General features: G+C 35.6%; 2 protein-coding genes across 3 annotated transcripts; both read right to left on the minus strand.

Moving 5' to 3' along the window:
- Positions 1-5,609: 5,609 nt before the first annotated feature.
- Positions 5,610-14,803, minus strand: LOC141825258 (DEAD-box ATP-dependent RNA helicase 38). 2 transcript variants are annotated; one of them, XR_012601491.1, is made up of 9 exons: positions 14,464-14,803; positions 14,019-14,312; positions 13,705-13,932; positions 12,252-12,317; positions 6,932-7,333; positions 6,753-6,864; positions 6,108-6,193; positions 5,854-6,028; positions 5,610-5,765 (listed from the first exon to the last, which is right to left on the minus strand). XR_012601491.1 is itself a non-coding variant. In XM_074712644.1 (8 exons), exons 1-8 carry the CDS (start codon positions 14,686-14,688, stop codon positions 5,966-5,968), a joined length of 1,476 nt encoding a protein of 491 aa, XP_074568745.1. In that variant the 5' UTR covers positions 14,689-14,803; the 3' UTR covers positions 5,610-5,965. The 2 variants fall into 2 exon arrangements, 1 of the variants encoding a protein (XP_074568745.1); XM_074712644.1 differs by having other exon boundaries at positions 5,610-6,028.
- A 1,976-nt stretch (positions 14,804-16,779) lies between these two features.
- LOC141825229 (late embryogenesis abundant protein At1g64065-like) lies at positions 16,780-17,811 on the minus strand. The gene has a single exon (XM_074712614.1). It carries the CDS (start codon positions 17,716-17,718, stop codon positions 17,026-17,028), a length of 693 nt encoding a protein of 230 aa, XP_074568715.1. The 5' UTR covers positions 17,719-17,811; the 3' UTR covers positions 16,780-17,025.
- Positions 17,812-26,647: the final 8,836 nt, after the last annotated feature.

Genomic DNA, 26,647 nt, shown 5'->3' on the forward strand with positions numbered 1-26,647 from the left:
GAAAACTATTTTTTTATCCCCATATATATAACCGAGTTGGTATTCGAATGACAGAATTATTTAATTTCTACAGAATTCATTCTCATGGGATTATATTTATGCCCTCTCACTTAAAAGGTTATGCATCTGATACTATGATTTATTCTCCTCTTGTTATGGGATAGACAATGAAGCCAATGATCGGAGTGAATGTTGCTATTTAGGGCATAAATGAGTTGGTTACGATGCAACAAATTTCATCTTTTGCAGAAGAAAAGAGAGTGAACGTTATTATTATCTTTTGTTACATTAACCTAAAATTTACTCTTGTGAAATATTCAAACATTTAGGCAGCCAAACAAGTTAGCAGTAAGGCTGACTCATGGAATTAAACAAAGAGTTCCCACTGATGTATACACCACTTCTGGACATAAGCAAGTTAGGCACACAACTTGCCTAACTTGTTCACTAAAACTGAGATCAAACTTGGTTGGCGAGTCAACTGGTTAGTTCTTTCAGCACTCACTGGTTGGCATATTGTCACTTGTTCGAACTCTCCCAGCTTCCTCGCTCCTCAGCCACGGTGCTTTGGACATTAAACCCTAAACTCTAAATCCTAAATCTTAAACTCCGAAATCCTAAGCCAAGTCAATAACTTCCAAATGCATTGCTTGGTTCGAGGGCAGGAGACAAGGCTGGCCTGCACCTTGCAACGTGGGTTGCCTCTAGATATCAAAAACTAATGGCCAATGTTTCGATAGGGAACTTGAGTAAAAGCACAAGCATCTAGTTTAATTTACATCGATTCGTATTAAAAAAAAGTTCATCAATCTATTGGTGAGATAATAATAATAATAATAATAATAATAATAATAATAAATTTTTTATCTACTAAGTGGGGTCGACTGACTGCATTGTTGATGAGATTAAGATGGAAGAATTTATAAGTTTGATTTTTAAATGGCATTCATTGATTAAGTATTCTAGTGGTACTCTTCTTGAAAAGGTCAAAATAGATATATACTGGATATATAGGTTTCATAAAGATTGTGCTCTCAAAATGAGTCTTCTATCATAAGCATCAACCTAATGATCTTTTTGAGTGTTAAAAATGCTTAACTAGTGGTAAAAAAATAATTTCTCAAATTTAATCATTAAAATTATAGTCGTTGGATTATTACTATTGAGGATTTTCCGCCTTGTCTTCTATACAAGCAATGCTAACTCTATATTATATATTCTCGTATAGTTGAATGATGTTTGAATGACTCACAATAATAAAGAAGACATCACTACTCTACTTCGTTTTCTTAAATAGAAATTTTCTATTTGAGATCTCAATAAAGCTTAATTATTTCTTGGCATTGATCTTTTTCCATATTTAGAAGGGCTTCTTTAACAAAGTAAAATTGATTGCACATATCTTATATCTACACCGATTGTTGTAACTTATCTTCATTTGCGTCTTTCACTACTTTGACTAGTTTGTCTATATCTTCATCTTTCACTACTTCGATCGAGCCCTTCAATATATCGTCTTTGTAGTCAATCATGCTCGGTAATTTATTATGCATATACTAAACAACATTAGAAATGTTAATCTTTTTCTATAAAGCTACACGACATGTGAGATATATACTTCTAGATATGCTGAATGAGTTGGTTCTCATGAGGATCAACATTCCACTAGTAAGTATGCAATATTCTTTTATCGAAATCTAATATCATGGCATTTTCAAAAGTGACCTATCGTGTCTTAATCCAACACTGAAGTTGAATACAAAACGATTGCTAAAGAGACCTTCCAAATTATTCGACTCGAATTCCTTCTCTCTGAGCTATGTTTACCTACCATTAATGCTCCTAAAACTTCATATAATAACACTGGAGCGATATATTTTGCTACAAATTCAATCTTTTATGTTCCTACAAAACATATGAAAATTTATTTTTACTTTGTTTAGGAACAGGTGATAATCAAATAGTGTTTGTCTCTTGTGTCTCTACACATGATTAGATTGTCGAAATCTTAAGCGAATAATGAACTAGACAACATTGACTCGGCAGGTTGGCAACTAAACTCAATACCCACCATGTCATGTTGAATTTACATAGGGCAATAACAACACAATTGATTTGATCATCACAATTTACTATATAATTCATATTTATTGTCACAATTATGTTTCTTTAATGAACAAAACTCAAAAGGCTTTCCGTTTTATTAGAATCATATCAAAAGTATGTCCTTTTTTTCATTTAATTTCAAAAGAGTGTTTCATTCGCCTCTTTTCAAACTATTTTTATTTTTAGATATTATTATAACAACTAAAAGATTATAACTAATACATAATTATAACAATTACGAAATTATAACTTACTACATAATTAAAATAATTATGAATTTATAGTTGTTATATAATTATAGCTGCTATGACTCCATAGCTGCTACAACTGCATAGTTATAGCAACTATGATCTCATAGTGATTATAACATAATGCTAGCTAATATTGATCAAAAATAAACTATATATATGTTGTAACATTATGATTCGTAGCTTTTATAATATGATGTTGATTTGGGTTTAGGATTGAGTATTCGGTTAAAATCAAATCGAACCGAATTAATTAAAACAGAACAAATTGAATTTTTTCGAACTAACCGAGCCAATCAAATTTTTAAATAAAAATCAAATAAATTAAATTGATAAAATATCGATTAATTTGATTAAAAAATTGAATTAATCGAGTCAATTGAATTTTTCAAGTATTATCGATTAGTTAGGGATTTATAGGTTCAATTACTTAGAAGTTTACCGATTATTTTTTATTTTAGCTTATTTGGTTTATTAGGTTTAACCGAAAAAGAGATTTTAAAATTGAAATCGAATCGAATTAACCAATATAATTAAATTTTTTAGAAAAACTTTAAATTTAAAAATAATCGAATCAAATTTTTAAATTCGATCGATTCAATTAGTTTAATCAAATTTTTGTTCACTCCTATTTGTGTTGACTAATATTGATTAAAAATAAAGTATCCATATTATAATAAAATATTATTAGTATAAGTGATACTATAATGTAATATTGATAAGTTGACTAAAAGAGATAAAATGGTCATATTATAAAATATATGAACTATAATCACATGTTACAACGCAGTTTATTAATGTTGATAAGATTGAAATATCCATATTGTAACAATTATAAATATAATTATAACATAGTTTATTTATTTATGTTGATTAAATTTAAAATATCTATGTTATAGTAGATATAAACTCATAGCTATTACAATAATATCAAAAATAAAATATAAACTCGTAGCTATTACAATAATATCAAAAATAAAAGTAATGTTGTGGGGAGGACTAATATGGCTATGATAGATTGGTTTGTTGGTGAAAAAAAAGGAGTTTCTAATGCTTATTATTTTTTCATGCCACGGGGTTTGGAAGTAGCTTGGAGTCTGGTGGTGTGGAGGCCAGAAGTTATGCCTAAACATCGGTTTATCTTGTGGATGTTAGCAAATGGGCACTTGAGAACTAAAGATCGCGTGGAGTATGAGCCTAACAAGTTGTGTGAGTTATGCCAACTTCATGAAAAAATCAACCATCACTTATTTTTTGAATGTCCCAAGGTTTGTGAGGTATGGGGCAAAGTCAAGCATTGGCTTGGTATTGGATAAAATTTTACTTCCTTTGACAAGATGCAGCAGGTTCTTAGACGACATTACAAGAATGGGCGACGAAAAACTAAGGCGTGCTATCTCGACATCTCTAGCTTGATATATATACTATATATGGGAGGCACGTAATCGAAGGTGTTATCAAGGCATTATTCTGAATTTTAATTGGATTTTTCGTAAGGTGCAGGTCCATGTGTATCAGTTTGTAGATCTCAAGCCACGGTAGTATCCAAGTTACCGGTGGCTCTGTTCCTGAAATGAGATTGGTTTTGTGGTCTGTGGTGCTTTGTATGGCCCGTAGATGGACATGTAAGCATTGTGATGTGGGGACATGTGGGGCTATGGTGTCTTGATGTTGGTGGTGTCATGAGCTTGATGTAGTTTCTTGTGTGATGGGTCATATGTGTGTGCCTAACGGTTAATATTGTCTAGGCTATGATGCTGATCTTTTGATTGTACAGGTCTAACCTATTTTTTATTTTATCTATATGAACCATTTTTCAAAAAAAAAATAAAAGTAATTTCAGGAATAAAAATATAGTGATGGGATGAAATACTTTTTTTCATAATAAATAAAAAAGAGATATATTTTTGACTATTTTAATTAAAACGCCCTTATTCGGCTATAAACCCTTGTAAAAGCTTATACGGCTAATATATATTTTTTCTAACAAGTTGATGGATTTCTCATGACTACGACAACGACGAGGAGCATGGCGCTGCAAAAGGTGCAGGTCCCCATTGAAGGAAGAGAGCGACGACGATAACGATGGGTGCAGGTCCCCATTGAAGGGAAACGACGATAACAACGATCGAGGAGCATGGCGCCGCGGTGGGCTATGAGGAAAGGAATACAAATGGTTTTAAGATGCAATTTCATTAAAAAAAAAGTGTGAAAAATGATTTTAAGATGCAATTTCATTAGAAGTGTGAAACGTGGCTCCGGGAGATAACGACGAGGAGCATGGCGCCGCAAGAGGTCCCCATTGAAGGGGGCAACGGCCTGCTCCAGCGTCGAGCTCATGGCAAAAGACAGACCACCCATCTACAGAAGCGTCGAGCTCATGGCAGAAGACAGACCCATCTAAAGAAGAGAGAACTACTGCAGTTGAGATAAACAAGTTAAAAATCGGACCAAAAGTCAGCGTTGACCCAATTGTTCATCACGCGCTAGCTTTCTGTTAGATTGGTCCCATTTTTTCAGTAAACTTCGCTTGTTAGATTCTCTGTGTTGATTAAACAAGTAATCAAGTGGACGGATTCTTGTAAAATCGACAGACTTTTAGTTTTGGAGTTGACTTTGATCTATTGGTGCACAAATATAAAAGTGTGGATGAATAAATTTGATATCCGACTTCATAAAAATTTATTTATATTCATTATATATACACATAAATTAATTTAAAAAATAATATTAATAAATAAAATTTATAAATCATATTTAATAATAATTTTTTTTATCAATATAATAAATAAATAAATTTATATTATTAAATTCAATAACTAATCAATCAAGTTTAACAATCAAACAAATTTAAATTGCAAACTCAATAACATATAAACAAACCAAAATCAAACTTTTAAAAAAGAAATCAAATCAATGAATCAAACTAAAATCAACGTAGATAAAACAAAATTACCCATTTTTTTCCTAAAATATAAATAATATTAACTCACCATATATACTTATCTCTTCAAAATGAAATCAATATATAATCACACTTAAGAACAACTATATCTAACCTAGTAGTCACTCTATATAAGAACTTTCACTACACTACACATCCTAACCAATCTAAGTCTTCCGGGAGAAAGCAAAAGTTAAAGGTTTATTATGTATTAAGCAGTCCATTCCATGTATGACCCAAACTAGTATAGTCCAATTCAGTTGACAAACTAGAGAATGGGGTTCGCCAAATACACTAAAAGCCACCAAAAATTATATAAAAGGATTATTGAAAGCAATGAAAACATTCTGCAGAAATACATTTAAGTTGATAATTTTTATCCACACTAGGTTTTGACTAGACTAATCGTCTCATTTCCCTGCATGTAAACAAGGCTTTGGTTGATGGCCATGATCAGACAATCAGTCCTACAATTGAATCAAACGTTGAGGTTAAGGTCGATGCATACAAACTGTAGGCTTATACATATAATCTTGCGCGAAAAAGGTCATTCACCATGGCTATTAAACATATACACGAGTGCTAAGTCTTGCGCGATACTAAACCCGAGCATAAGATTCATCAAGCACAGATTCCTTGTCTTGAAACAAAAGAAGGGAACCAGTTTTCATAGCAAACCAGCATCCTTGAGAGCTGACTCAAAAGCTTCTTCGCTCCTCCAGTCGGAAATCTGTGATATGAGCGGGTGGCTCTTTCTTGAGAAATTGTTTGAGAAAATACTGCATGAAAATTTAGAATATAAGACATACCTCAGGGATAGGATGTTGAAAGTGGTTCTGAATTTTCTCCATAACTAACTTGTCCCTGTCAGTGCATAGGAAATTGAAGACAGCACCTATTCCAAAAAAAAAAACAAAATAGTATATCACATCAGCAGAAGTTTCTTTAACACAAAAAATAACACAACCTCAGCTTAAACAGGGCAAAATAAGTAGAATCTTAACAATCCCAAGAATCTGATTGCAGCAGACACCGAGCAGGTTTAGCAACAGTAGTAACACGCAGCTAACAATCAATAGAAGGTCACTCCTTTTTTCTAGATAGCAAATAAGTGCAAGGTAATGAAGAAGTTTCGAGAAACAAAATGTGCTCGTGGTACTCGTTAACTTCCTATTAAGGAACTGTTGTAGTTCATCCATGTACAAGTTCCCAACTCGTGTTTGCCAGCAAATCAAGGAAAAACTGGTTTATAATAGAATCCTTTAATAAAATAGTAGACTATATAATTAGACCACTAGGAAGTTCACTTTATGTAATTACTGTCACCTACTATAATGAACAAAGAAACAAATAAATCAATTATGAACTAATCAAGTGAAACAGAAAATTCAAAATCTGAATTATATGTATTACTCTAGAGTGGAAATGTTATTCAAAGAAAAGACAAGACTTACCTTTGCTACCAAATCGACCAGTTCTTCCAACTCTATGTAGGTATAGTTCACAATCTGGCTCAGAAGGATTGGTGTGCTTTACAGGTAGATCGTAGTTGATAACCAAATTAACCTTCAATATAAGAAAAAGCATGAGAAATATAGACAGTGATAAACTACTTCATACATTAAGTTAATACCTGTCTTTGATCAAAACCACGAGCCAGCAGATCAGTGGTTATGAGGACTTTGGTTAATCCATCTTTGAATTCTTTTATAATCTTGTCCCTGTCTTCTTGACTGAGAGCACCTTGAACTGATGTGCACTCATAACCCTCTTGAGACAGTGATTGATGCAACATTCGAGCACTATGTCTTGTGCGTACAAATATAATTGTCTGCCCCACCTTTTGCCCAAATTCAAAAATCTTGTTTTTTATTACCTCTATCTTAGCATTTTCATTTGGACAATAGACCTTATATTGTTTTACTTTTTCCAAGGTAAGTTCCTCTTTCTTCACAAATATTTGATTTCCATCATTAATTACTCTTGAGACAAACGCCTTCACATTTTCATTGAAGGTAGCAGAAAAAAGAAGTACCTAAGAGATAAAGCAAGAAAAATGCAATCAAGATTCAAAGTTCAAAATACTTTCATGAGACAGGATAATATAACAATAAATGAGTTGTGTTTGGTCTGAGGAAACTATTTTCAATTTTCTATTTCTAGTTTCATTTTCTAGAAAAAAAAAAAGAAATTGTAAGAAAAATAAAAAATTTGGTCAACAATTTAACATCATTGTATAATAAAATGCAATTTTTATCTTCTCCAATAACAGGAAAAAATTACTAAAAACTATTGAGAAATAAAAAAAACTTGTTTCTATTTTATATAAAACAAATACACAAGTATCTCAAGGATGACAGACTCTTCTTATGGCAACTGACTAATGCGCATAGAATTATACTCCAACTGAAACAACTGCCCAAGTTTCTTTACTCAGAGTAGTTAGTGAAAGTGCAATCACAATGATTAAGCAGAATTTGACATATAAATCACAATGTAAACCATTACATTAGTAACTAATATATGAATTAGTTAATCAGCTCCTTTTCGTTCATACTATTTTATGATCATGCCATCTTTTGGAAAATAACTTAAGTGCTCACTAGTTGATGAAGATCTGCAAACTTTTGATTTACTGATTGACTAAGTTTAAAATGCCAAAATTCAGCATCTTACCAGCATGATGGAAAATTTAGGAGAATTAAGAGGGTGAATGTCATAAGCAAAAGAATATCGTAAACAAGGTTTACTAGGGAAAACAGGAATAAACATACATCATATATCAAGGGATCTGCAAACCAACAGCTTTTGCATGATTATCCTACGGAGTCGGATAAGTTGACTGATTACCATTAGAAAGGAAATCAGGATTCAATCAACATCCTTGGCTTCTGACTAGCTTGATTGTTTTAAAGTTTCTTCTCAACAAAACTCACAATCAGTGATATGTTTGGGTGACACATTGAAATATCATAGGTCATGTATGGATTATATAATTCAGTCAGCTCTCTTTTCGCATTTAGGAGTTCACAATGATCATGTTTCTTGGGTGATCCGGTGGGTGCTTCATGTGGCATTAGTAGATTATGTATGCCATCTTATTACAGAACGAAATACAAATCATGTGGATCAAACAGGTATATGATAACAAAGTTAGCAGTCAATTCAGATCCCTTTTGGCTTATGAATGTGAATAAGCAAACCTCCAAAGACCTGGGAACACCCTCAGAAGAACATGTCTGCTGTGTGGATGAAATGATGATGAAATGGAGATCACTTGTTTGACTATTGTCAGAAGGAGAGAACATCTTGGAGTTTGGCCTGATAAATAATCAGTGGAAAGCCATTCTCCCTATGAACAGACACTGGAATTTGAGGGCCCCAGTGCTTTATTGCAAATCCAAAACAAGCATCTTGCTCTTTGCTTAGCGTTTGCAGTCGTGGCCATGCCACAGATTTAATAGGCAAACACGAATTAACCATAAATCAATTTAACATTAAAACATATTAAAAAAACAAAAAAAAAATATGAAGCATAAAAGAAGAGGTATAACACATGGAGAGTTGATTGTGATGTGAAGAAGTGCAAAGCAAATTAGCATTCAAATCCTTCAAGGATTTGCAAAATTATAGAAATAAGAAAGTTTTGCATGGGATAACTAATTTTGAGCCTAATCAGATAATCTATATAACAATCTAGGAATTCAAAATGGAGAGAGAGATTTAAAACTATGCAAAGAAATGTAGAGAATTCACAGAATAACAAATACACAAGAGATGGTAATAAAAGTAATCTTCATCAACAACCAATGTTAACAATAAGTACTCAGGTCAGCTAGAGGGACAGATGACGAAAAAAAAACTTCTTGATAACAAAGGAAGAAAAGATCAAAACTGTATTTTCATTAAATATTTAATAACTACACCACAGAAAGCTTTCGAGATGAAAAATCATGATTACAAACCATACTTTTGTTTGGAACATCATATCAAATGGGATTAGAGAAACTTCAAACAAATAATCCTAATGGCATTTGAGGTTTGAAAGAGTTACTGATTAAAGACATACTTTGATTAACTAAATTAAATAATAAAATTTTATAACTTAGAAAGATGTTTAGAAAAGGTTTACAGTATCAATTTTATAAGAATAAAGGCAACATATAATGCTCTAACTATCGAGGAGTTAAATTAATAAGTTACAACAAGAAACTTTTGAAGAAAAGATAAAGAATAAGAGGTGAAATGGATTTTTCTAAACTCAGTGGTTTTTTGCCTAGAAGATAAATTACAAATGTAATTATTTAATAAGTCAACTAATGCAGAAATATTTTTAAAAAATAAAGAAGAAGAAAAAAGATTAGTACAGTTTTATTGACTTAGAAAATCTTACTAAACATCAATTGTGGTTGGTTTGCTGAGGAAAATTATCTAATCATTATATTTATGTGGCAAAAGACATTGGTACAAAGAAAGTCAATAATTAGTGTTACACTTATAAGGCATGCGACAAATAATTTTCTTTTAACAATGAGTTTACATCAAAGTCAAACATTATTATTTTTTATTCCTTTTCATTAGTACTAGGTGTCAGATGTAAGATAAGCCTCTCTGGTGGATGTTATTTATTGTATTATCTCAATTAATGAGAGACTGGATAAAACAAACTAGAGGGAAACTTTCAAAGTAAAAGTTAACGAAAATAGAATATATAAAAAAAGCAGTTTGAAGTATATAAGGAGTAGTTAAGTTGGATAAATCCTTGCAAATAATAAGGATTATGATATATTAGAGAAATTATTCAATAAAAAGGATTGGTGAAGATATCATTAATAGGATTACAAAATGGTTAACTTAGAGAAAAGGTTCAGCGGTGATGCAATCATTGTTCACCTTAGCTAAAAGAATTTTTTTTTAAGTTGTAGAATAACTAACCATGTTTGCAGGTCATAGTGCTGAAAAGTTAAGAAACAAACACAAACACATAAAATAACAATATAGAAAATGTAGGAATGTCAAGATGCATGCATAGGAATACAAGAAAAGATATACAAAAATATTACTAATGGAGAGCAACTAAATGTAGCTCATATGGATAATAAAATGAAAGAAAATAGATTAAAATGGTATAGATGTATTCACACAAGCAATTAGGTAAATTGAATCAATTATGTTTGAAGGTATGAGGGACAAAGAGAGGATAAGAATCTCTACTCGACACAATTAAAATAGTGACTCGGATCTAAATATTACTATCAACATAGACTTATATAAAGGTCAATAGTGGAATAAAATCTATGTAACAGACCCATATAATGAAGAATCATGGTTTGGCTGTTTTGTTGTTGCTAAAAATCAATGAGGTATAGTAGCATAAGAAGCTCCCCCATCCTGTTGTTGCTTGGAGTCACCCCATCAATTCTAGAAGGAATTTTATTTCATGGTGTTTGTTTCTCCACGCCAGCCAACCCCTGCAATGACTACTCTCAACATCAATATGTCGCCCTCATATGTAATCTCATCTCTCACTTTGTTTCATTCCATCAATGGGCCAATGATGGTTGGCAACCACAATTTCTCACAAGCTTTTCTCAATCACCCTTGAAACAATTGTTCCTAGTCAACGAGGGCAGAATCCTCACTGAAGTCGATGCAAGAAAAGGCCTACAAAACTAGTTTATCTTGTTTGTCTCTTCCCTATTGAATCCCTCTACTCAATGTCATTGCCCTCTCCCTTTTACTTGACAGTCACCTTTTCTAATTGACAATCATCCCTTTAATCGTTTGCAACCCGCTACCGATAGAGTATTGTTGCTTCACCTCCTCACCACCTGTCGCACTTACCTACCCACATGAGCAAAGCGTATCGCTGAAGTCCTCTCTATTCACAAGCACACATGAGTGAGCCTTCTGTTATCGAACCCATGTCTTTGATCACCACTTTGCTTTGATCGTTAGTTGTTCCCATTGTCACTCACCACTTACCAAGCATTCCCAAGTAGCTCAGACCATTGAGCATCCTAAAGACCTACATTGATGCCCTCCAATAACCACAACAAAATCACAATTGTGATCATTAATTAGTTTTGATTAGCTATTATAGCCTTAAAAAAAAGGGAAATAAATGGTCCACATAAAAGATAAAAGAACAAAAAACAGACAAAGGGGTCAAAAGGAAAGATGACACTGAGGAAGATGAATAGTGGTCGCTGATACAGCTTTGTCTGTCCTGATTAGTGGATGTTGGCTCTATAACAGAAAGACAATGATGGTGTTGATGGGTGTCGATGGAGGAGAGTATTGTTACCCAAATAGATGAAAGGGATGGTGGTTTCATATTAGCATTTGGCCAAAGCTGGAGGTATCTTGGACTGAGTGATAGCCTAATAATGTAATAGATAATGTGCCCAGTAACTGTGAATCATCTTGGATAGTGCAATCTAAAACCAAGTGAACAATAGTTGTCGAAAGGATTGAATGGGAAAGACCTTGTTAACTCATGATGCTCCCAGCACACAGAACATGATGGTAAAAGAAAAGAATATCAAGGAGGACAAATAAGATGAAAATAGCACTGATATCAAGTTAACATAGGTAAAAGAAAATAATATTCCCAATTCATTTATTTATATTGGCTAAGTCTTTATTTTAACATTCAATATGGAAGAGATAACGACAGCTAGTAAAATTTTATTATTCAACTAAGCAGACTGATTTCAACCATTTGATTAGCTATGAGTAAGGTAAAACACAAAATGAAGTCAAATGCAGGTGGAAAATATTATAGACAAAATAAGAATGTTTAGATTATGTGTCAAAAACACAGTTGAACACCTTATAAATTTTGGATTTTTTTTTCTTTTTCAAAAACTCTATGTATTATAGGAGTTCAAATAAACACTAGCAGAAATGAACTCTTAACCATAATGGTGAATGTATGACAGAAACCAAACCTGGCAACCACCACTACTCCTTTGAATCTCTTTCCTAAGTCTTTCAGAATCATCCCTAAAGCCATCCTGCACTCAGAAACAAAATAGAGAACAAAGATCAATAGAACAGGAAAGATGACCAATTATAGCAAAAAAAAAAAAAAAAAAGACTCGGTGTAAGCTTTTGGCTTCTCCACATTACAAGACAACACAGACATCTAAGAAAACCAACATAATCAAAAAGTCTTCGAAGTGTCATCATGAAGATTGATAAATAAGATCTTGAAAAAAGAAATAATTAAATGAGATGTTGAAAAAAGAAATAATCAGTGGCAAGTAAATAGATCAATACTTTAGGTAACACTTGCGCACCATCACCAAGGTGGCTGTGGAATTCTGGAGTTCCTTGTTATTTCTTGTATACCTCTTAAAAGAATGTATTCCTTCATACTACTATAATAATCAACTCAAACATCAATAAATCCATAGTTAATTTTCCTTAAAAAAATAAAACCAAACCATGTTGATTGAGCAACTAGTGATAATGGTGCAAAACCGTGCTGCATTCTTTCAGTATAAAATCTTGGAAATTTGATGCATGACAAGAGCATATATATACAGATGCTAACTGAAAACCATGGTTAGAGTCAAGAAATATTTTGCATGACTCTTTGAGTGACAGGGACATAAAGATGCTCCAATTGGAAATTAGAAATCACATCTCCCATGGAAGTCAAAGTATCATCAGAGAACTTCATCTATAGGCTGGGTTTACTTGATGGATAACTTCATGTGCAAAGGGAAGGGGAGGAAAGCCACACATAATTAATGTATATAAGCAATCTATGATTAATTCATGTGCAATTTGTAACATTTTCCTTCTCCCTCTCCCTCACACTCCTGTCTTCCCGGACAACCCATCAAAGCTTAAGTTGGCAAGAGACTCTAATTATAAACACTTGCAAACACCAAAGTTTCATTCCATTAAATACATGGTATACCATTCAGGATAGATCTCATAGGTCCATCATAGAAACAATTGAATGTGTTCTATTAATTCTTCCTCAAGTAAAGAATTGTGTAACTTTTGAGATGATATGAACGACTTTAACATGAAAAATAGATTTCATAATTAGAAGAGTTGAATCTATCAAAGTGGCAGGTGTGAGGGGTGAAGAGAGACCATAATCCAACATTAGTCAACATGATACAAAAGAATATAATCTAATCAATTTAAATATTAATGGTGATATATCCTTATATAGAGCTCCATTGAAGTGGAGATTCATGTAACTTACTTCAAATAGATATACCAAATACAACTTGATAATGATGATAATAGCATTATCAAAAAGAAAAAAAACTAATAAAAAAGTGCTAGTCGATGAAAATAAATAATCAGAGAGTAAAACTTTTGAGCAAAGGCATGACATTATTGTAACTTAAGATCACAAAGAAGCTATCCAATCCCTACCTCAGCAAGCATGTGATCTGCCTCATCAAAAACAAGTATTTTAACATCCCTTGTGCTCAACTTTTTTGCTGTTGTCCACTTCTTGATGGTCCCCGGAGTGCCAATCACGACTTGGTCAGTCACTGAAGGTCGTTTATTTATCGGAATATAACTAGCAGAATCCGTTGGTATTGCGCACATTGCAGTTATGCCAGTATACTTCCCCATCTTCATGAGGACGGCATGATTCTGTATCATTCCTCTATACAGTTAGGAATCTCTATACGAAATGCTGAAGGCATGATTAAAAAAATCATCAAAATGAACAGCAAAACCTGCTGAGCAAGCTCCCTAGTAGGGCAAACGCAGATGGCTTGGGGCACCTTCTTGCTCGGATCAACTCGGCTCAACATCCCCAACACAAAACAAGTTGTTTTACCCGATCCATTATGAGCTTGAGCTACCAAATCTTTATACGGAGGTGTAAGAATCATAGGCAGAGTAATAGCCTGAATCTTGCTGGGCCTGCTAAAACCCATTTCCACATATAACCCGTTGATCAGTTCATTTGACAAATTCAAGTCTTCGAACGCCACAGCGGACGTATAAACAGTATCACCAGATGTAACCTATTCAGATGATCGACCCAGTCATTCAGAGTATCCAAACATAAAAATACTAAATCCGTAGAAGTCAGAATTACTCAAAAGTTAGATCCCTAACATCAGGCAAAAGGCCAGCAAGAGCAAGAAAAGGGAAAAAAAGGAAAGGAATATTTACGGCTTTGATATCGGATTCGTCAGGGTCCTCCAGCAGGCGACTGTCATCAGGTACGTTCGCTGCCTGGTTTTCACCATCCTTCACATCGGAGATGGAGAGGGATTCGATCTTCTTCAACTCCGAGGGATCGGCAGCCTCCGACGCTTCCTTCTCCTCGTCGGACTGCACGTCCGCCCAGGACAGCTTCGCCTCCGTCTTTGGCGGTGCCGACTCGCTGTCTGCCATGGGAGGAGAGCAAGAGGAGAGCTGGCAGAAGATCTGGAGAGCAGAGACCAGGAGAGGGAGAGGGGCAGTCGGCGAGAGACGCCGCGGATGGGGATGGGGCAAAGTTGTAAATAAGTCGATCGGATTCAGGCCTATTTTTTATTTGTAGGGAAGGGAGATGAGAATGACGGTGATTAAATGGGCTGGGCTCTGTTTGAATCCATTCGGCCCATTTACGTATCTTGCTGGCGATGGTATGAACTATCCAAGAAATATATATACACGCCCTCGCCGCGCAATCCGACCACCGCCTCGGACGCGATCGACACGCCGCTCGTTGGTGTTTCATCTGGCATCGGATTTCGACCGAATAGTGATCGGAATCCGACGGAATTCGGTCGGAAACAGGGTCGGCAGTGGGCGTGCAGTGGGGGCGGTTGTTTCCGGCCAAATTCGTCAGATTCCGGCCACTATCCGGCCGGAATCCGACGCCGACCAAAGCGCCAGCGAGTGGCGCGTCAATCGCGACCGAGGTGGCGGCCGGTGACGGTCGGACGGCTACAGCAGCGGTGGGTTAGAGACTCACGCATAGTCGCGCACGGAGTTGTCGCGCAGCATAGCAATCTCCTATATATATATATATATAGAGGGAGCGGATGACAGCGATTTTGGGATCTCGAATTGGCGTGAAGCGGATAACGGCGAGGGCAGCTCGAATCAACGATTCGACCGCGTGATTTTGGGATAGGCGGGATTTTATTTCGGAGCCACGGAAGACGCACGCGAGGTGGAAAAATCGTGCCACGTCAGCTGTCATGCACGAGTCGCAGATGAGGAGTCACGCAACATAGCAACTATATATATATATATATATATATATATATATATACAAGAGTGATGCTACTTGTCACAACATATTCCCGTCATAAATTTGTGATGGGACTTGCGTTCAATCACAATCACTCATTCAATCACAATCATCCATTCAATCTACGATCAGGATTTAATCTTAATTTTAAAATTTTGTCACAACATTTGTGACGGGAAATTGTGACAAGTAGCTTTATATCGACTTGCGACTTGCTTATATTTTTGATAAGTGAAAATCCTAGAAGGTTAAAGTCGACTCAATGCGTAATAGGGGAAGTCCTTAAAGTAAGGTTTCCTGACAAAGAAAATCCTAGCTAGAGATAAGACCTCTTAGTGTAAAAAAGTCTCTAGGGTAAAATCTCTATGTAAAATGAAGAAATTCCGGAGGTAAAACCTCTTAGCAAGATGAGAAAGCCTAAAAAGAATAGCCTCTTAGTAAGGAAGTCTTAAAAGTCTACGAGTAACTTGTATTTTAGGTTTTGGATAGACTTGAACTTATGCGATGTCTTGAGATAGAAAGGGTTTCAAGAAGTGATTCAGGTCATGAAATAGAAACAACTAGATTCAAACTAATTAAAAACGAAATGTTTAATTTCTATTGCTTGAGTTTCTTGTTTGTATTTTCTTATATCTATTGTGTAATTAACTTTAATTATAGACTCGAGCTTGCAAATTCCCAACACGATTCAACATCTTGCTACTCAGCATCTTGACTCGAGTGCTCATTGTGACTCCCACTATGCGACATACTAAATCACTCTCAAGTGCTTAGCATCCCATAAGATATCATTTCGAGCTTTTTGAATCGGACTTCATTCGAATCTACTCTTCAGTCTGGCTTAAAAGGGGACTTATGATATCCAAGTAATAATTCGCCTCTAGCATAGCAGGCTCAACCTACATGGTCAGCTTCACTTCGACAAACTCAATACATGTGACCATGCTCCAAATCAAAATTGGACATAATCGACATACGACCTACAACCCGCAACCCACAAGATCATGAAAATGGAAGAAATATATAGAACAATCTCATTTCCTGTTCATATGCCTACATGAATCCTTCCATGACTTAGATTCCACTTGCTTAGGATCCATCTAGATTCGTCAAAACTTCTACTTCACTAGTCTTATATTCACCTTAACTTAGAACTTCTTTTACTTATCAAACACCCTATCAAACTTTTCACTTATCAATATATTTCAAGTATCCAATCAATCATGATCTAATATATTATCGCAACTCAAATTATATTACTAAAATATTTGAAGTTCAACCAAATACATTAACCCTAATGAAAAAAAGAGTAACAACATATTATTGTATGATTGTGTACTGGTTTTTGTTCATGAAAAAGGAAAAAAATATATAAGAAAAAAAATCTAAAGCCATCATCTCTGCTCTGTTCTGTGCTGTTCTTCTCTGTTCTCTGCTCTGTTCTGTGCTGTTCTGTTCATATGCCTACCTACCATGACTGAGCTTGAATCCTACAGGCGAACGTCACGGTCGCAGTTCTGCTGCTGGACGGACTGGCTGGCGAGATCGATGGAGAGGCTGCAGTTCATGGTCACATCCACATGCCGCCGGATCACCCCCAGCAACTTCACCCTCCCGCCCAACCTCGTCGACGTCGTCACCGGGAGGACCCCGCTCGTCAGCTCCCCCAACAGCTGCACGTCGCCGACCACCCGCTCCGCCATTATGTCCACCGTCACGTTCATGCGGAAGGTGCGGTGCGCCCGCGAGTTCCCCGGCGGCCCGCGGGCCACGCCCAGCTCGCGCCCGTTGAAGTAGACCGCGGTGGTGCTGGGGCCGAACCTGACGCTGGCGGCGTTGGGGTTCTTGATGGACAAGTCGACCAGCAACGTCAGGTTGAGGGAGAAGAACTGCTGTGGGGCGAAAGATAAGGCGGGGAGGTCGACGGCCACCCGCTGCACCGACACGCTGTTGACTGTTATCTCCGGATCCCTTACCCTGAAGACGGTGAAGGCCAGGACTACGATGACGATGGCTAAAACGACGAGGAAGGCCCCGCAGCACCCCCCGCAGATGAGGCAGCGGCGGCGCCGGCGGAGGCGGCTTTGCTTCGAGGCCACCGCTGCTGCCTCTCCCTCGTCGCCGGAGGGCGACTGCAGCGCGCTCAAAGCTAAGGGCGCGATCTGCTCCCGGCTAGCGCTCATGGCGGAACAGAGATCTGCTAACCTTGCAAAGAAGTGTACGGATAATTTTGATCGCAGAAAAAGATTTTGCGATATGCTTATCTTTAATAGTGGAGTGGTTAGCAGTTAGCCATTAAGATCGAAGAGTAATGTGAGTGGGTCAGTTCTTCTTCTGCAACTCTATCTGTGATTGAAGGTTTGACCAGATCAAAGGATAAGAGGAAGGAAGCTCCATTGAAGGATTAAAGAAAGAGACTGATCAGCGGAAAGAGTCAAACGACCGTACACGGTTCATCTTGTGCACCATGTAATGTAGAGCCGATCTCCCACGGGTTTGCACAGTTGATTTTTATAAGGGTATTATTGTCAATAGAAGATTTGAGGTCGAACTTTAGAGGTGAAAATACTTTATACCCTCCTCCGTGTTTCAACCCTTACATTATTATTATTTCTAGTCCCTTGTAATTTATTAAGACTTTCTAAACAGTGGAAGGTCATCTTGGAGGTCTACAGAAGAAATGATAGATAGATTAGATTAAAATTTTAAATCTATTTTATAGATTGATCTGCTTAGGTCCGTGGCCCACATTTGTTGACCGCGGGTTGAAAATTTTTATTTATTTATTTTAAATTTTAAAATTAAAATAGAAAACTCAATGAATTAGTGAATTTGATCCGTCTAAATTACAATTTAAGTTTAAAAATTACAATTTAAGTTTAAAAATTTCAACTTGATCAATTTAAACTGTAATCCAAATTTAAAATTTTTAATATTTTTTAATTGTTTAATAGGCCTGTGGGTTGACCCACAACCTGTCTTGGATTGGGTTGGAGATTTTTCAACCGGTCAAGTTGGTGGGTCGGCCCATCCCGCCCCGCCATATGATGGATTTTTAGTGGGTTGATCTGTTCTGTCATGGATTGGCCCGTTTAACAACTCTAATAACTGACTTTGTGGTCTTGATTAACTCATGTTTATCTATAATCAAATTAATTTAATTTTTAAAAAATATTTAAACTTTTTAATAAAAAATTTAATTAATTTAATAGAAAATAAAAAATTAATTTGTTATTATGTAATAAAAAGTAATTTAATCGATTTTAAAAATTCATAATTGAAGCTGAATGAATTTAACAAAAATAATCGAAATTATTTTTAAAAAATAAATTCTGAACGAATTAATATACCAAATCAAACGTTCAAATTAATTTGATTTGGTTGATTATTTCAGTTAAATTAAAATTTTAGTAAACTCTATTAACACCACTGTATTTGTTGTGATACGAGTCTTTCAATTTTTTAATTTTGAACCCTTTTTTATATTTAAAAAAATGACAATTTGATATTGTATTCCCATGTTTAAATTTTTCTAATTCTAAACTATTTTTTCTTCAAAAAAATAACACATTTCATTCACTCTAAATTGACATTAGTATTATTTCACTACAGCTTATATCACCTCCATTCAATTAGAGTTATTTTTATTTGACTATAAAATTCACTTCTATTTTTATTTTTTTATAATTCAAATATTAAATTTTGATGATCAAATTAATTTTAACGATCATCGATCCACTCTTATAAAAATTAAGATAAAAATTGTTGGGCAATTTACAATCTATTTAATTTTTTCCCCTAAAACATAGTTGAGTTGATTACGACAAAATAGAGTTGCTGAAGTAGACAAGGATTAAATTTCAGTGAAACTGGGGCAATGTCCTCTTCCTCCGTCATGGCCACTCTGCCCAAAAAAAATAAAAATAAAAATTGTTGGGCAATTTACAATCTGTTCATTTTTTTCCAAAACATAGTTGAGTTGATTACGACGGAACAAAATTACTGAAGTGGACAAGGATTGAATCTCGGTGAAACTGAAGTAATATTCTTCTCTGTCGTGATCAACTCATGTAGCTTCCTGATGTATCTCCTTATAAATAATTATGAGATCAACCGTGTGAAATCGTTGGAATGATGAATTTCACCTTTGTTAAAGATAAATCAATTAACATAATAAAATTTTCAAACTATTTAAATATAATTTAATTTAATTTAATTGAAATTTAAATCTTCTTCGTCTAGAAGTCTATCTCATTTAAGAAAGTTGTTATTACGGTAGCATTTTAGTCTGACAATTGTTGAACGCATTGCCGTCCCCATTATTTGGCAGCACGCAGCTTGGTGGCTGCTAAAACACGAACAAGTTGCACGTCAATGCTCACCAGGTTGCCGGTCAATCACGGCGACGACTTGCTTGATCAATTGATGGACTATATTGAATCATGCACGTTGAATAGATTTCTGACAGGTGCCTGTCATTTTCCATTTATTTTAATTATGATTCTCTTTATAATTGATAAATGCAAAATTAATGTATTAATTATGATTCTCAGGGGAACCATTAACTTAATTGGTCCGAGTAACTAACTAGGGGCCGATCGAGATCACCTAGATTTAAGATCGAGTAAGATTGAGTGCAACTAAGGGCAGGGTTGAGTTGGTTAATGCGGAACAGATTTACTATAGTGGGTAATGATTGAATCTCAGCGAAGCCAAAACAATGCCCTTCTCCATAGTGATCAACTGTAGTTTTTTTATTAACATCCTCACATATGATCGTGGGACCGACCGTGTGGAGCAGAGTGCAAGTCAGGTTGAAAGTAGGTTGGAGTTTTATAATTATGATTCTCTTTTTGAGGTTGTTGACGAAGGTTTCTTTTACGATATTGGACTTGCATAGATTCATACATGTCAAAGAGCTCGTCCTACGTAGATTAATACATGTCAAAGAGCTCGTTGAGAATTACCCGACGAGGCTTTTTTGATATTTCAGTTATACTAGAGAAAAAAGAATAGCTGAATAAATTAGATGACAAAGAATAATGTTATCGTACATATGTGACGTTGGTATCTTTATCTTATATAGAGAAACGAGTGTTAGAATACAATCAAAGTCTCCAAAAATATATAAAAAAGATCATGGATCTATAAGATGAAAGATATCTCCATTGATATGATGTCTTTTTGGTTGAACCTAAAAATAAAACTATGAGGACTTAGGTCCAAAGTGAACAATATCATATCATTATGAAGATATATAGATTTCATTGGTACTAACAAATTAGTATCAGAGTCATGGTCTATGTAGAGTCATATGAGGACCTTCAGAAAAAATGCAGGTTGTAATTGCTGTGTCAAACTAGTCTTCGTACAAAGATCCTCATGTACACGAGTTTAGGCAGCTGAGTCTTTGGATTTTGGATGCTTGGGTGATCGAGGACTTGGGCTCGGGTTCTTAAAATCTTTGACTGCCAGGTGCTCCGGTGCTTGAGCTCTTAAGCTCAGGTGCCGAAGCACTTGGGCTTGAGTTCTTAAAGCCGTTGACTCTTAGGTGCTTCGGTGCTTGAGCACTCAGGCTCGAATTCTCGAATCCTCAATGCTCAGTCGGTCAACACTTGAAAGTGCAATCCATTCGCGTGCGTAGCACTCAGAAGTGCAACTCACTCGGGATCTCAAGTGTTATGGAGCACAATTTGCTCAAGCGCTCAACGGTTCAGCAATCGACTGTGCTTGAGTGATCAGTGCCCGAGTCTTAATTTTGTGCTCGGGCTATCAATCTCAACCCCTTTGACACTCGAGTTGCTCGATCAATCAGACGCTCAACCACTTAGTATGGCTAGCTTAGAATTAAGATATATTAGGTGCATCCTAATTGTTCTGGTCTGAATATGAGGGTGGGTCAAATCCCTAGTAAATCATGAAAGATTGAGTTTTGAAGATGACGACTCAATAATAATGAATCGACTGAAGAAGTCGGCAGAAAGACTTGGCTAAAGGACTCAACATGAGGAGTCAGCTTCTTTAAATCAACTTTGAGCGAAAAAGTGATCAATTCTTGGTAAGAGTAACACACATTATAGGACTTACTGGGAGTTATCCCGGTGAGGTCCCTCCAATGTCTAAGTCATCGGAAAGCTCAAATAATAGTATGAAATAGAGAAAAGAAATACAGTAAAGTAAATGAGATAGTAGGAAGAAAATAAAACATATGAGATAGTCGTCTTCGTTTTTATTAGAGCCTCCCTCCCCTTACCTATATAGGGAGGAAATTCTAAACGGCATACCTCTTGAAGAGAACCCAATGGACACACCTCAATAAAGAGTATTATCATAATGACCATCATGTAGTTTTACCTTTTGCTAATTGTCAAGTCCCTTCGAAGTCACGGTAATCGTCAAGTCCTTTTGCATTATCGAGATATTAAAGGAGCTTGTTCTTACAGGCGTAAATACACACAGAAGCCACCACATACCTTTCTTTGGCTCTCTACTCTTTTTCTCCTTTTTCTATCCCAAAGATCTAATTAATTTGAATGTCGAAGTAGCTAAGAGACGGTTCGTAACGATCTCTATTCTAACTTTCGTTGAATTTTGCAAAGATCTAGAGAGCCCATCCTCTACTAGTGGAACTCGTCAACCTAGAAGATAACTCATCGATGATTCACCCCTCCTCGATTTCGATAGGAACAGTGACCTTTATTAATGTTGAGGAGCTAAGAAAGACGACATCTTGACCATTTTTGACAACTAATTGCAAGGTTGATGATCACTGAGATCATGGTTCCTGCATCACTTCTGCATCACATCTCCAATGGATAAAGCTTTAAATGATTTTTTTTATAATTACTAATATATCACATCAATATCAAACATAAAAATCTTTTATTAATTATCTCCCCTATCAAAAAAAAACTTCCCTATAATTTTTTTGAATCATATTTTATTAAATCATACATCTTTAATTATTATTATTTTATTTAATATCTCTATATCTAATTTTAATTATTAATTACTGTTGCAGGATCCCACCCACATTTATTATTAAAAAAAACAGTAGCTTTAAAATTTTACTATTGCTCTTGAAATAAAAACCTCAAACTTTGAAAACGCCAATTGGCCGGTTTAAGACGTCACCTCCTTAACTCAAGAACACATAAATGTTTCTGTACCCAGCGATTTCTGATGATCGACTTTACGACTATCTATATGAAGGTAAATTGAAAAATTATAATTAACTACAATAGAAGAGGGTATTATCTCAGCTATTAAGGGTCCATTTCTATAACTTTGCTTTGACATATATAACCAACTCAATTATGTTCCGAAATCACAAAAAAAAAAAAAACGTTATATGCTGGCATGGATGCTAACTTAAGGCAAGTTGGATGCAATGCTCTCTCTATCTTACCCCACCATTCATACCATCCGATACAAATTTCCAACACCACGTGCAAAGCAAGGGCAGTAGAACCATTGACTCGGTCCATTTCGTCAAATAATTTAAACAATTTAAATAAATTAAATTAAATTTTTATTAATTCATTTAAAAATAGACATAAACGGATCAATCCGCACAGATTGTGGATCTAGGTGATAGACTTGGATTATCTTGCAACACACGACAAATCCTATAAATGTGATACAGTAGCAAAATATTTTTCTAAAAATAATTTTAAATTTTAAATTTTAAATTTTAAAATAAATATATAATTAAATTGTGCTTCAATTTTACTAGACAAGTGTTGTTGTCTCATATTCCGGATTCGAGTCTTCTTAGCAACATGTAATTGTTGACTGAGGTATTGTTTCGACAGTAGACTTTTATCACCATAGTAGTACCGTGCCTCCAAAAAATTTCTTAGGGAGTTTTTTGATATCGAACCATTTCGGCAGTGGGACCGATCACTATAAAAAATTTATCCAATACAATTTAAATTGCTTCCGGTATATAGCTGAGTTGGTTACGACGGAGTAAATTTGCAGAGGAAGGCAAAGATTCGAATCTCGGCGAAACGGAGTAATACCCTCCTTCATTGTGACCAACTACAGTTTCTCGATTTACCTTTTCACAGATGGTCGTGGGATCGACTGTATAAAACTGCTAGGGTGGTAGATTTTGTTTTTTAAGAAAAAGGAAATTAAGAGAGAATAATTTATCTTATCGAGCAAAATTAAATTTGAACAGTGAGCTAGGAGGACAGTAGAAGAACAAGGTGGGGGGCATGCAGGTTGTTTGTTCCTGCGCCATCCCAACCGAGCAGGGCTGCGCTGGTTGAAGAAGACGCGCAGCCAATGGAGCTGGTTACGGTGGACCACGCGCACACTGCCGCCGCCTCTGCTGCTGTAGATCTTAAACCTCCTCGTGGTGTGTTCCTCCCTTTCGTCTTCCTTCTTTGTCTGCACTTGCACCCATCTGTTAACGGACAAGCAAAGATGAAATTAGTTTTGTTTCTTCTCTTTTTTTTGTTTTTTTTGTCTTTGTCTTTGTTTTTATGATCCTATTCGATTCTCGGAATTAATTAAATCTCATAATCGATACGATCTTATAAAATTTTTTTATCAACTATCAAAGTAAATTGAAAAGTACGCATTTGTCTTACCGTTGGGAATCGAATCATGAATTCCTAAGTGGCCGCTAGAGATGAATGAAATGAGATCAAGATGAAAGTTGAGATTGAAGAAGAGTTCATGCGACTTGGCACACCTACCTTGACTCATCTAATTGGTTCGCCCCCCTATCTAATTGGTCGTCTGAGCTTAATTGGTCCACATGACCGTTTATCTAACACAGTTAACTTGACTGATATGCTTGACTCGACCTTCCGACTCGACTCAACTAGCCAACTGTGCAGGCTCAGCATGTTCAATCTAGTAAGTTTGTTTGGGCTAGCTAGGAGGATCAAGTGGCCCGATCGGATTGAGTCAATAGGTAATAGGTCAAGTGCACAATTTCGATGGTGCACTTGGCCATAATTTAATTTCATGGATAATAATTGCTCACATTCTGGATGGCTGCGAAGCTCACATTATGTGATCATTAGTGATCCAGATGTAAAAAAGGGGTCATGTGGTAGGTCCTGACTCGATCAAAAGGGAGTCCATATAGAAGATCCCTTGACTCGATCAACATAAGAGTCATGTCATCCATCTCCAACTCCCTGAGTCTTGACTGTCGACTTCCTGGTCACTGATTGCCGACTTCTCGAGTCCTGACTCCCCAACTTGTCGAATACCTTCATGGGAAAAACGGTATCTATATTCTGATCGAGGAGATATGGGGTTGTCATGTCACCATGTCATCTGATGTTTCTCACATTCTGTTAACCCTGTCATCCCACCACATTCTCCATGTTCTAATCGAGAGGACATCACATCAACTCATGATCGATCAACAAAACATGTTCTCCACGACTAACGTTCTGTTGAAAAAAAAGATGGCCAATTTGATTGCTATAACTGCTACAAAGATCTCAAGGGATCGGTTTCGGTTATGCTAGTTATTTTCTTAGCTTTACTTTCCCTTGCTCTACTCGCGTAGCTTATGTCAGTCCACTTTGACGTCGGGCTTTGTTCACCTAGGCATGATACGTAATCATTGATGCAACTCTACCATTCGAGGTACCAACTCAACTCTACCGTAATCTTATAGTATAAAAACATTGATGTGTGTCTAAACCCTATTGGCCAAGTTATACGATGAGTTCTATCTCACTGTGTATCAGTTAGTAGGATGGGCAATTGATAAATTCCTATGGCCTACTCTAACAATGAAAGAAGCCTTCCAATTCTTCAATGCATTGGCCTTCAAAGATGTAAATTGTTGTTCTATAAACAACCTAATAATTGCCAACCATAGTGAACATTTAAACATCTCCCCAATAAATCTATTCAACTCTCTTAATTAAGCCAACAACCACGTGAAACAAACTTCAATTCTAAAATTCAATCTCCCCTAGTAAATACGGTTGTGAACGAGTCGAGTAGGTAATTTAGTCAAGCCGAGTCAAACCTAAAATGAATCAAATTTTAAAATATTTATTCAAGTTTGATTTAATTTTTTTATGAGTTTGGATTTGATTTATCCAATTTAGATGTTATTAATCTCTTAACTTAATTTTTTTTATTATTTAAAATTTTTATATATTTAAATTTACTTAGTTGATTTTTGAGTGTGATATTAATAAATTGAACATATAAGTGCTCGAACTTGTTCATTCAATTCTAAATTGTATATATCGACCACCACAAATAAACATAAATAAATTATAATTAATTTAATTTTAAATTTATTTATGAATGTCTAATTCATTTATAGCCAACCACCTCCTTGTTAACTCTTACTCTTGTGGTAGCCTTGCTTTTTATCTAGTAGGTGACTATTTCTTCCTATTACTAGTACTAAAGCCAAATCAGTGGGAGGAGAAGAGTGGCCACAGGGCACCACTGCTCAATTGTTCCATTGAGTCAACTTAGAGAAAGATGATGGAAGATAGATAGATGGAAACTAATCCTGTGGGTGTTGTAATTTTTTTTTTTTTGAGTAATCTAGGTATCTAAGCTTCATTTGACTAAGTTCTAGAAGTGGACAGCTCTCCCTCTGATTTGTCCATCGGATATATTCGGAAATGCTCATAGTAATACATCGACAGTTGATCTCTGCAATCTTCGCCGTTCTTGTAAGACTGTTTCAATGCAATGCTGAAGCGAGTACTCTGCTTGTGTGGATAATTTTTTTCGCACATGGATACTTCGTTTGAGGCCATCCAACATAATTTTTCTTTCAAATTTGATGCAAAATCATGCCCTAATAGAAGATCGAATCACAACCTAGCTCTCATGTGCATATGAATGCCTTTACCATGTGCGCCAACTAGCCTAGGGAGACATGCATGTGTGTTGTAATATTGATTGATTGTCCATTGGATGTGCACTAAACACCATGCATCATGCATAGTGATAGACTTTGACTTAGGAAGAAGCACTTACTCCTGAGTTGAGCTGGATACCATATTGCTTGAGTATGGTCATCCATTGAGACTTAACTAGAGATCAAACTGAAATGTCAGACTATCACAATGAACACTTATAGCAAATTAGGTAGTATATATATAT

Source organism: Curcuma longa, chromosome 3 (genome assembly GCF_044706935.1).
Source record: "Curcuma longa cultivar G26 ecotype Majalengka, Jawa Barat chromosome 3, ITB_CL_G26_1.1, whole genome shotgun sequence".
Taxonomy (NCBI): domain Eukaryota; kingdom Viridiplantae; phylum Streptophyta; class Magnoliopsida; order Zingiberales; family Zingiberaceae; genus Curcuma; species Curcuma longa.

Excerpts from the sequence above, each read along its gene's own strand:
- LOC141825258 (XM_074712644.1), bottom strand. The coding sequence starts at position 14,688 with ATGGCAGACAGCGAGTCGGCACCGCCAAAGACGGAGGCGAAGCTGTCC. Across the intron at positions 13,933-14,018 it reads CTAGGGAGCTTGCTCAGCAG|AATCATGCCGTCCTCATGAA; the intron begins GTTTTGCTGTTC and ends GGAATGATACAG. Across the intron at positions 6,194-6,752 it reads TGGTCGATTTGGTAGCAAAG|GTGCTGTCTTCAATTTCCTA; the intron begins GTAAGTCTTGTC and ends TTTTTGGAATAG.
- LOC141825229 (XM_074712614.1), bottom strand. The coding sequence starts at position 17,718 with ATGAGCGCTAGCCGGGAGCAGATCGCGCCCTTAGCTTTGAGCGCGCTG.